The sequence below is a fragment of the Erinaceus europaeus genome, chromosome 20, assembly GCF_950295315.1.
Source record: "Erinaceus europaeus chromosome 20, mEriEur2.1, whole genome shotgun sequence".
Lineage (NCBI taxonomy): Eukaryota > Metazoa > Chordata > Mammalia > Eulipotyphla > Erinaceidae > Erinaceus > Erinaceus europaeus.
The window spans coordinates 38894241-38906795 of record NC_080181.1 but is presented as its reverse complement, the minus strand read 5'-3'; the positions used below and the strand labels follow the sequence as shown (position 1 = coordinate 38906795).

The following is a 12555-nucleotide window of genomic DNA, read 5'->3' as shown; positions in this document are numbered from 1 at the left end:
AGAAATAATGATTGAGAAGGTTTCTCATTAAATTACAGCTGGGGCACCTTTTTCATGATTTAGAAACTGTGAGCAAAAAAAGGGTGGGTCTTGGGTTCTGTTCACATAAAGGAAATGACAATTAACTGTCAGGATACAGGTGTTAGCTGAGCTGTGGTGGTGATCACTGCACAACTTCTAAGTGTGTCAAATGACTTACTGTAGACCTTACACTTACACAGTGCTATCCACCTGTTATAGCTCAATCCTGCAGGATGAGCAGAGGGAGACTTCTCTATACCCTTCCTGTCCTAAGACAGTTTATGTTGAGCACTACTAGTATTTCATACAAGATATCATGTATCTACCAATTGAAAAAAGAACTTACATGATCTATAATCCTAATTTCTTCCCTTTTTTTACTGAAGAAGAAAAAGCACAAAATTTAATGCATTTAAAAAAATTAAAAGTTCAAGTATATTTCTCAAGGGTGAAAAAAACTAATAACATAAAATAAAAGTCTTGCTTCCATAAGTACTTGATACAACTTCCTACATTTTTAATTAATTAATTAATTAATTACTTTTACCATGTTATCCTTGGGGCTCGGCGCTGGCACAAGGAATCCATTGCTCCTGGAGGCCATTTAATCCGATTTATTGGATAGGACAGAGAGAAATTGAGAGAGGAGGGGAGAGGGAAAGATGGAGTGAGAAAGATAGATATCTGCAGACCTGTTTTGCTGCTTGTGAAGCATCCTCCCTACAGGTGGGGAGCCAGGGGCTTGAACCTGGATCTTTGTGTGGGTCCTTGTGCACGCCCATGCACTTAATACTCTGTGTTTAACTGTGTGCTCCACCACCCAAACCTGATACAGTCTCCTTTACAGAGGATTACTAAGCTAATTTCCATTCTACTGATTCCCTTTTGGGTAGAGATAAACACTTCTGAGAGATGCCTAAGGGAAAAAATGTATCTGTCATTCTGGAAGAAACATCAGGGGTGATTATCCTGGATAACAGTCATCCTAAATATTAAACTGTAACCCAGTGAGTAATTATAATCACTTTCTTCTTACATTGGAAAGCCGCATTATTATTTTTCATCTGCCACTGCTACTTTTACAGGGCACAGTGTAAAACAGTGTTTCAGAGGGAAGATTGCTTCCTCACACTCATCTTTAACACCAGAGGCCCCAAAGATGACAGAGATACTGAAATGACAGAGAAAAGCACTATGAGTGTACCTTCCAGGGGTGCAGAAACGTGCTGCAGAAAGTGATTCTTTAAGTCACCCAGGAGTTCCCATAAACTGAAAAGGCTGCTTTTCATATGGGTCAGAAGTTCCCATTCACCCTTGACAATGATCATGCTGTGGAATGAATGATCTGTCACATAAGATTTTGACACGACTCATTTAGTATTATTTTACCCATGTGGGTTTCAAGTCTTTGAAATGCAGCCTTTTCAAGATGTGTTTAGTGTTACACTTGTGAAGATAACTTGAGGGCATCTGGGATAGCACCAAAGGGTACACTCTTTTAGAGTTTGGAAGCTTGCCTCTCATTATTCAAAAGTTAGTCCTGGGAGGGGGGAGGGAGAATTTGGAACCAACTTTGCAACCTGGGACTCCAGAAAAAAAAAAAAATATATATATATATATATGTATATATATATATATGGCATTCAGGGTTATTGCTGGGGCTCAGTGCCTGTACTATGAATCCACTGCTCCTGGAGACTATTTTCCTTTTTGTTGCCCTAGTTGTTTATTGTTTTTGTGGTTATTATCATTGTTATTGATGTCCTTGTTGTTGGATAGGACAGAGAGAAATTGAGAGAATAGGGGAAGACAGAGAGGAGGAGAGAAAGATAAACACCTGCAGACCTGCTTCACCACTTGTAAAAGGACCCCCCTGCAGGTGGGGATCCTGGAGCTCGAACCAGGATCCTTGCGCTGGTCCTTGTGCTTCACACCATATGTGCTTAGTCCACAGTATTTATGTTTTAAAATATAGGAACAGAGATCTTTGTACCTCAAATCGTTTCAACCCTCATTGCTTCATGGTGACTTTTTTTAATCCCCCAGGTTGAGAAGTAGAATTGGGTGGGTGGGTGGGGGGTCCTACGACCTTAATTCTGATGGTGCTCTTTCTCCAGTTCTTGTTTTGCTAAACTCAGAGTGTATGTATCAAAGCACATTGGAGTCACCCTAAACTACTCCTTAAGAATTCTAACACCTTTGTGCTTTGTTTCAAGTTGACACTATGATATGAAGTCACACAGCTTAATTAAAAGCTCAGTTTAGGACCTAGTCATTTCTTCAGGACTGTGATCCCTCCCATCTGGGCTCATGGTGTTGCCCATGAGGTGAACATTACTTCTGCAGCCAGGATATTCTGTGTGGATAAGTGAGAGCATGTGGAAGAAGCTTTTCTTCTTTTTTTTCCCTATTTATTCATTTATTTATTTTTAATTTTTTATTTAAGAAAGGATTAATGAACAAAAACATAGGGTAGGAGGGGTACAACTCCACACAATTCCCACCACCCAATCTCCATAACCCACCCCCTCCCATGATAGCTTTCCCATTCTCTAGCCCTCTGGGAGCATGGACCCAGGGTCGTTGAGGGTTGCAGAAGGTAGAAGGTCTGGCTTCTGTAATTGCTTCCCCGCTGAACATGGGCGTTGACTGGTCGGTCCATACTCCCAGTCTGCCTCTCTCTTTCCCTAGTAAGGTGTGTCTCTGGGGAAGCTGAGCTCCAGGACACATTGGTGGGGTCTTCAATCCAGGGAAGCCTGGCCAGCATCCTGGTGGCTTCTGGAACCTGGTGATTGAAAAGAGAGTTAACATACGAAGCCAAACAATTTGTTGAGCAATCATGGATCCCAAGCTTGGAATAGTGGAGAGGAAGTGTTAGGGAGGTACTCACTGCAAACTCTAGTGTACTTCTGCTTTCAGGTATATATTTTGCAGTAGTTTATGGATACGTGTGAACATAAGCTCTCTCTCACAGAAACTGGTGTATATCTAGGTTATGCAACTTTGTTAGAAAGTGAACTACCTGAGATGAAATTAGAGTGTACTATAAAAGGAAAGGTCTCATCCGAGTAATGAAGCTGAAGGGTTGTCATTCCACACGTGAAGTCTCTGGACACAGTCTGAGGTGAAGCATGTTGAGGTGGTAATCGTTCATTATTTTTTACATATTTTTTAGAATTACTTATTTATTTATTCCCTTTTGTTGCCCTTGTTGTTTTATTGTTGTAGTTATTGTTGATCTTGATATCATTGTTGTTGGATAGGACAGAGAGAAATGGAGAGAAGATGGGAAGACAGAGAGGGGTAGAGAAAGATAGACACCTGCAGACCTGTTTCACCCCCTGTGAAGCGACTCATCTGCAGGTGGGGAGCCGGGGCTTGAACCAGGATCCTTCCTTGTGCTTTGCGCCATATGCGCTTAACCCGCTGTGCTACTGCCTGATTCCTCCCAGGACTCATTTGTGTGCACATTTGTTCTTCCTGACCTCAACTACCCAGGTCACTTCTTGACTCTGGCCACTGCCAATCTGTTGTTTGTAGCTGGAATTCAATTTTATTTTATTTTTGAAGTTTCTACAGATGTGATCATATGGCATTTTTCTTTCTCAGTCTTATTTCTCTTGAAATCTATTTCTGTATCAGTCAGTGTAGACTAGAGGATCAGTCACTGTAGCGTCCAGAATCACTCACTCATTCACTTACATATACATATGTATGTGCATACATGTGCAGTAACACACATATCTACACACACACACACGGAGAGAGAGAGACAGGGACTTTCTCTAAGGCTCTCTCTCTGATTCTGAATGTAGAGTATGTCAAAGAGACATTTGCACAAATCTTGGGAGGCAGGTGCTATGACTTAGAAGGAACACCTTTTGACAGTCACATGAAGGGCTTGCAAAGGACCCTCTGAACACTGAAATATCATACAGCTGAGGGAGGTCCCATGGTAACGTGCCTTCACTTGCTTCCCTAGCCACCCAAATGTATGTGCCCACCTCAGATTCCTTTACACAATTCCTCTTAGGTTGTATATAATAGTGCCCTTTGTTTGTCTTGCTGGACTTCTGATACACTGACTGTAGTTTTCTATATAGTATCTCTGACCATCAAGAGATATGCATGTTGACTTAAATGTCTGTTTATTTTTAACTTTTTAAATTATCTTTATTTATTTATTGGATAGAAACAGTCAGAAATTGAGAGGAGGGGTTAGATAGAGAGGGAGAAAGACAGAGAGATACCTGTAGCCCTGCTTCACCATTTGTGAAGCTTTCCCCCTGCAGGTGGGGACTGGGGGCTTGAACTCCTGTCCTTGTGCATTATAATACATGCATTCAACTAGGTGTGCCACCACCCGGCCCCATAAATGTCTGTTTTTGGCCATTGGTTTCCATGTAGGCAGGAAGATTTTCAGTTGGCACACTACTGCGTATTTTAAGGTGGTCAGGGTTGCATAGTCTTTCAGCAAAGATATTCATTATTAAAAGGCAGAATCTTATTAGTCCTATAACCTATCTCCAGAAAGCTTAATGAAAATACAAATATGAGACTATTTGAGAATTAACTGGCTCATGCTATAAAACAGTAACACATTTTTTGCAATTTATTTTTTTAATATATTACTTACTTTGGATAAAGACAAAGAGCAATTGAAAAGGATGGGGAAGATAGGGAGAGGAGAGAGAGAGAGAAAGAGAGAGAGAGAGAGAGAGAGAGAGAGAGAGAAAGAGAGAACCTGCAGCACTGCTTCACCTCTTCACTTGTGAAGCTTCACCCTGCAAGTGGGGACTGGAGGCTTGAACTTGTATCCTTACACACTACACCATGTATATTCAGCCAGGTGAGCCACCTCCAGATTCCATTGTAATACATTTGTTATATATAATAGAGGAAACTATGCATGATCCAGAACTCTATGGCAGTCTTCTTACTTTGGTTATGTTAATAATTAACTTGATTAGACAAAGGACCTCTGCGATCATTGTTCCTTTTTCCCCTTTTCCCTAACCTTCCCTTACCTCTTCTCCCTATTCTTTCTCCTTCCTCCTTCCTCTTTTTTCTTTTCCTTCTTCTCCCTTTTCTGCTCCTTTTTTCCTTCTTTCCTTTTTCCCTCTCTTCTCCTTCTTATCTTTTTCCTTCATCCCCTCCTCATCCTTTTCCTGTCCTCCTCCTCCATCTCCTTCTGCTCCTTCTTTATCCTCCTTTTTCCTTTGCTGTTGTTGCTGCTGCTTCCATCCTATTATTATTATAGTTAAGACGTAAGTGATATATAGCATGTGCAAGTTGAAGATACACAGTGTATCAGTGGTGCTATGATACTGCCCTTTTCTTTTTTATTTGAGGTATTATTTGGGAGGATTCCAATGAAAATGGTAATTACTTTTACTAAAGCTAATAATTATGGATCACTTTTTTATGTCAGACTCTAAGGATTATTTTATATAACAATTCCTTTTCTTCTATACAGACACTTTAGAATGTAGGCACTGCTGTTACATGCATTTTACATATTAGGGAATGGATCCATAGATCATGTTGTCACATTTAGATTTATCAATTCTGGAGAGTCTATACTCTGTATTCTACCACCTCTTGACCATTTATCACAATCCCTGCATTTATACCTTACATTTTCAGAGAAATTTTATACTATGCTGATTAACAATATCATTTATTTTATTTTTTAAATATTTTAATTGTACTAGTTTCTTATTAGAGACAGAGAAATTGAAAGGGGAGGGAGAAGTAGGAGGAAAAGAGACAGAGCGAGAGCTGCTTCACCATTTGTGAAGCTTTCCCCTTCAGGTGGGGTCCAGGGACTTGAACCTGGGTCCTTACTTCCTATAATGTGAGGGCTTAACCATGTGCACCTGTGCCTGGCCCCTCATTTACCATTTTCTAAACATTGACATACTATGATGAGACGGGCACTATACAGAAGGGTTAGTGGGTAGTGGATGCAGATGTGGGGGAAAAACAAACTTCAGACAAAGAAAAGTGAAGCATATAGAAAAGTCACTGTGTCTCCGTTTGTTCTTTTGCAGGAATACCAAATTGATATATTTTTTGCTCAGACATGGACGGACAGCCGCCTTCGATTCAACAGCACGATGAAGATACTTACTCTCAACAGTAACATGGTGGGGCTGATATGGATTCCTGACACAATCTTCCGAAATTCTAAAACTGCTGAGGCTCACTGGATCACTACCCCCAATCAGCTCCTCAGAATTTGGAATGATGGGAAAATCCTTTATACTCTAAGGTAACTTGATGTCCATGGATGTAGATCCACTGGTGCCCTGACTCTGGGTCCTTATTATAGATAATCTCATAGTAGAGAGAGAACCTGATATTCTTCATTGAGTTCTATAAACTCTCATCTCCAGCATGCTACAGTATACTAATTTTAAAAAAATTTATAATGCCATGAGTATAAAAATAAAGGTGCAAAAATGATTTACAATGGATATAAATTTATTTCTTGGCTGAAATCCATTTCTGCCAGAAGCCTACTGTGAAAATTATCTTCACAGTATTTAACCTTTGGATCCTTTGGGAAAATGAATATTTCTTGATCTTGTTGTGTTAATTAACAAACACAGTTGTAACTTTATTTTGTTCCTCATGGGACAAAAGAATAGAGAGGGGGTTCCCTAATGTATCCTTAATGGACATGGCAGCTACACTGGAATGAGTCCTCCTGGGAGCTGTGTGGACTGTTGTATGCTTTACATTGGTTTGGTCTAGCTCTCCCCCCACCAGAAAAATTGGTGTGGCCCCTGCTAGTGTCGCGGGCCCTCTTGTCCCCGCCTGAAGGGAACCCCTACAGAGTTCCAGAGTTCTTGGCGCTGCAGCGTGAGGAGAAGGAGGCAGGAGAGTTCTGTGTAGTGGTTAGTTTAAGGGTCTCTCTCTGCCGTCAGAGGAGAAAGACAGGAGAGCGCATGTTTGCCCGCTCATGAATAAAGCTTCTCTGCCCAGCCGTGTGTCTTTGGTCATCTCTGTCTGCCGCTGCGAAGCTAGCCCAGCCTGCTGGAGCCTCCGAAACTTTAACAACAAATGGTGCCCACGTGGACCTGACCTGCGCATCTCTCAGATAAGTGAAGACAATTTGGCTACCTATGTACTATGGCCTTCTCTTCTGCTTGTGAAGAGATCTCCAAAGGCCTCTGCCCTTTCTTCACGAGACTGTTTTGCTGTTTCTGGAACATTTATCTCTGGACCACTCTGTGGTTTCTGCCCAACGCCAGCTCACAGGAGCCCAACGCCAGCCCGCATGAGCTGGCTTTCTGCCGCGTGGCGCAGGGCATTGGGCGTGGGCTCCCTCCATGCTGCTCAGCTGCTGGGAGCAGGGCAGCAGACATGGAAGGGCCATGGGGCAGGGCCACAGTGGCCTATCCTGGCCACCACCCCGTGGCACCTCGGCCTGCGCCTTCTGCACAGCTGGCCCGCCTGCCCTCATGCTATGAAGTTTGGACAGATCCTGGACCACCCAGATTCCGTGGGCTCCCTGCCGAAACTGGGCCCCCTGGCCGAGATCTCCAGCTTGGGTCTGAAGGCAAACAAGCTAGAACACGCAGAGATTCATCTAGAGATCGCAACCTACAATTCCTAGAAGTGGAGCTGCGCGGGAATGGAGCTGCGTGGGAAGCCACCTCCGGATGGTGACCCCCCCCCCCCAACAACTAAGACAGTACAGATCTAAATTCGTGTTTAAAATGACATGTCTTCGCAACAAAGGTTTCTCTCCTTGTGTATTAAAGACCATGTTTACGTGGGTGTTTAAAGTTTGGTAACATTAACTTTAAGGTTAAAAATATAACTTTAAGGCTATATTCTTACCAGACAGAGTTAAAGGAAAAGGTTTTCAACATAATTCTCATAAAGATAAAATTAACTTACATTTAAAGTCTGAGGTAAAAATTAGTTTAAATATCAATATATTTTAACCAAGTTGGTCTAAACAAAACCTGCGCACACCTAGGGTGTGTCTCCATCTTGAATGGGTGTAACAAAAGGTTAAATAGACTTGTTGATATGTAAAACTCTTGATTACCTTCTCTATTAGAAATGGCAAATTACACAATGGCTATGCTAATTATTCTCATGCCTGAGGTTTTCTTGATTCTTATGTCTACCTTTTCACATTCTATTGTTTAAACTTTAAACAACCTTAAAATCATTCTAAAAAAGACTTCTAATTGTAATAGAGTTATCAATTGTGATAAGCTTCTAACTTGCTACAAGTTTTGTTTCATAAGTAAGTGAATTGCAGCTGTCACGTTCTCTAGAGAAAAGCAGAATTCCGATGGCTGACATTCCCCATCGAGACAGACGTACAACAATTCACCCCCTGGCAGTTCTTCGGTGGACATCTGCTTTGGACTTCTGTCGGACTCACTGGTACACCTCGGACACTTTGCACAAAACTAGCAGCTTCCCTTATGCTGCTGGGTTTCTCAAAGACTGACTGCATCCATGCCTTGGGACTCTAGGCCTCACCCTCCCCCCATGCTAGAAAATGCCTGTCAAGACAAGTACGCCCCCCAGAGGCAGGAAATTTTTTTTAAGCTGATAAAGTTTTGCCCAGAGGCAAAAAATGGCCCCCTCAGGCCTTCCCTTGGCAGCACACTGGTTCTTGTTACTCACTTACATGTTTCTCCATGTTTGTGCCAGTTTCTTTTTTGAAAATGCCTGTACGATATAGGTTTCTGTTCACCCCACACCCCTGATACTGTGGTCATTTAGTTAAAAAGAAAAGGGGGAATTGTTGTATACTTTACATTGGTTTGGTCTAGCTCTCCCCCAACCAGAAAAATTGGTTTGGCCCCTGCTACTTTCGCAGGCCCACTTGTCCCCGCCCCAAGGGAACCCCTACAGAGTTCCAGAGTTCTTGGCGCCGCCACGTGAGGAGAAGGATGCAGGAGAGTTCTGTGTAGTGGTTAGTTTAAGGGTCTCTCTCTGCCGTCAGAGGAGAAAGACAGGAGAGCACATGTTTGCCCGCTCGTGAATAAAGCTTCTCTGCCCAGCCGTGTGTCTCTGGTCATCTCTGTCTGCCGCTGCAAAGCTAGCCCGGCCTGCTGGAGCCTCTGAAATTTTAACAGCAGTGGACCTCACAGAAATCCAGTCAGGAGATTGGGTGGTGGGAATTGTGTGGAGTTGTTCCCCTCCTACCCTATGGATTTGTTAATTTATCCTTTTTTAAATAAAAAATAATAATAATAAAAAAGATTAAAAAAAAAAGAACAACTGCCTTTCAAAGAAGTTACCTAACTTGCCCAATACCACCGCTGGTGCTCTGAACATGGGTCACATGGTGACTGATCATGGGTATGTGTCTCAAATATCTCTCCACAAGATGTTGGTCAAGTCTAATTAAACACAATGTGCAGCATACAGGCAATACTCTGCACTCAAGTTAGTGTTTCTACCTGTTTCAGCATTAGTGTCTTGTCATTAACTTCCAGTAGTGTGTTTTGGAGGCCAGAGTCTTCCATGTCACTGGTTCCATTTGCCTTGCCTATTGCCATTTTAGCACCTGGGGCCTTGTATTGTTTGTCCTTCCTCTTGATTCTGAGTCTCTACTTGGATTCAAAATCTAGTCCCTCTGCTCATAACTTTGACAACACTTTACTCACTTTCCAATTTTCTACTGCCTTGGCATATTCTTTCCCATGACTAATAGTCATATCCATGCTTAGATTGTCCCTCTGCCTATTTCCAGCCCAGAAGTTCAATTCAGGACTCCACATACTGGGAATGGCATGACTGAGTGACATTTCACTATGATAGTGTTCAAAACATACAACAGTTGGGAGTTGGGCAGTAGCACAGTGGGTTAAGTGCAGGTGGCTCAAAGCACAAGTACTGCCATAAGGATCCTGGTTCGAGCCCCTGGATTGGCTCCCCATCAGCAGGGGAGTGGCTTCACAAGTGGCGAAGCAGGTCTGCAGGTGTCTGTCTTTCTTTCCCCCTCTCTGTCTTGTCTTCCTTTCTCCACTTCTCTCTGTCCTATGTAACAATGACGACATCAATAACAACAACAGTAAAACAACAAAGACAACAAAACGGAATAAATAAATAAATATTTTTGAAAAATACAGCGACAAGAAAATACCAAACTATTTCAAATTCAACTTGTCTCAGCAGGTGACTACTCTAATTTCTCTTGTTTCTGGAAGCCCCAGATTAAGCTATAATGTATGGAGTATGAAGTTGAATCCAAACACAGTAGCCCTGGTATTTAAAGAGAAAGAAAGTTCAGATTTATTTAGAATTGGCCAAGACAAAAAAAAGAAAGTCAAATCTCTTAACTCTGCTCTACTGGGGGAATATCAACCATAGGGTCACGAATCAAAAAGAGGATTTTGAGAAAAGAAGAAAGAGACAGCTTCTGTGACTGTGGCATGTGTCTAGTTTATTACTGCCCTGTGATAGATGCCAGCACACTTACACCCTCTACAAACTTAATATTTTCCTTCACTGTAGGATTCTGGATCCTCAGTTATCTTTTCCCCCCTCCCACAATCCCCTTTTGTCCTTGGGCCCACTGCAGTGGACCACTGCTAACTAAATTTTACCCTGAATTCTCCATTTAGTCAAATCTAGTACTCCTTCTTCTTCTGATTTACTTAACAGGATTCTTTCAAATTTCATTCAAGTTGTAGCAAAAGAGAATTTTTCTTTTCCCCCCACCTCCATGGTTGTCACTAGGGCTTGGTGCATCCACTGTTCCTGCTGACTATTTTTCCCATTTTTTTACTAGATAGGACAGAGAAAGATTGAGAGGGGATGAGGAGAGAGAGAGGAAGAGAAAGCAATAGATGCCTGCAGACCTGTTTCACCATTTGCGAAGTGTCCTCCTTGCAGGTGGGGACCTGGGGACTGGAACCCAGATCCTTGCTCTTAGTAGTATGTGTGCTAACATGAGTGTACCACCACCTGGCCCCTTCAAAAGAGAAGTTTTAAGTCCTTCCTTAAAATGCAGTAATATCCTAGTATATATCTAAACTATGACTTCCTTATCTGCTCATTTGTCATAGGATATTTCAGTTGTTTGGCTACTTGAGGAAGTGATATGATGAAATGGGTGTGCAAAGACTTCTTTAGGTACATGTTTTTAGATAGGTATCTAAGAGAGAAAGAGCTGAGTCTTTTGGTTAACTGAATTTTTTTAGTATTTTCGGTATTCTCCAGAGTGTTTTCCACTGGGGCTGGACCAATTTACACTCTTAACCAAAGAGTGTATTCTCACCAGGACTTGTATCTGTCCTTTTTAATGTATGACTTCCTTATAGATGTGAGGTGGGATCTCCCCTTTGTCTTGATCTATGTCTTTCTTATAAACAGTGGCTTTGATAATTTCTTCCTATGTTTATCGACCATTTTAATATCACCTCTGGTGAAGTGCTTGTTCATACCTTTTCTTTGTTTTTTAATGTTCTGTTTATTTATTGACTGTTTTGTGAGATCTTCACACATCCTGGTTAATACCCTTTGTTTGATATTTGACATATAAAAATCAATCAATAAGGTGTTTTGTTGTTTTGGTGATGGTGCCTCTTGCTGTGTTGAAGATTTTCAGTTTGATGTAATCACATCGGTTAATTTGTTCTTTGCTTCCTTGCTATTAGACTCAAACTGAGTCTGTAAAGCATCAGCCCTTGTACTTTGAGCCATCTGCGCTTAACCTGCTATGCCGCCACCCAGCCCCTTAATATTTTATTCTTTATTTTAGGACAGAGACAAAGATAAATTGAGAAGGATAAGGGAAATAGAGAGGGGGGAAGAGAGAGAGAGAGAGAGAGATCATTGGCAGCATTGCTTCACCACTTGTGAAACTTCTTCCTTGCAGGTAGGGACTGAGGGCTTTAATCTGGGACCTAGTGGATTATAACCTGCCTACCCCTTGAGTTGATTTTTGTGAATAATGACATGTATTTGTCCTCTTACATTCTTCTCCATGTGGCAGCCCAAATTTTCTAATTCTATTTGTTGAAAACTTTCCTTTTTCTCTATACATTATTCAGAGCCTCTTATTCTAAATTAGGTCTCCATATTGTGAGAGATTATTTCTGGGTTTTTTAATCTATTTTATAGTTTTCCATATACAGTTATTAATTTACCTTTAGTAGATTTTTCCCCTTGATACCTGATTCATTTTTATGATACTGTGAATTAGAGTCTTTTGGGGATGTCTTTCTACTTTCTTGCTTGAATAGAGGAATGCCTTCCATTTTTCTGTAGATTATTTCATCAGCGTAACTTTTTAGTCATGCTGAATATTTCTACATATACTATTATGTAATCTGCAAATTCTGATAGTCTTCCTTCTTCCTGACCAATTTGGATTCCTTCGTTTCTTTTTTCTTGCCCAGTCACTATCACTAGAATTTCTAAGACTATGTTGAATAGTAATGATAGTAGGCAGCATTGTCTTGTTCAGGAATTCATAGGATAATATTTCACTACCTCAGCATTGATTATATGTTGGCTATGGATTTGTTCAGGATAGCCTATACTAAG

At 41.4% G+C, this 12555-nt stretch overlaps 1 protein-coding gene across 2 annotated transcripts in view; it reads left to right on the top strand.

Annotated features, from left to right (window-relative positions):
* Positions 1-12555, top strand: part of GABRG3 (gamma-aminobutyric acid type A receptor subunit gamma3) — a 671194-nt gene that overhangs the window by 374631 nt on the left and 284008 nt on the right. For both annotated transcript variants that reach the window (XM_060179248.1, XM_007526462.3), the window contains exon 4: positions 6075-6295. In XM_060179248.1, the coding sequence (XP_060035231.1) occupies positions 6075-6295 (221 nt within the window). The remainder of the gene's footprint in view (positions 1-6074; positions 6296-12555) is intronic.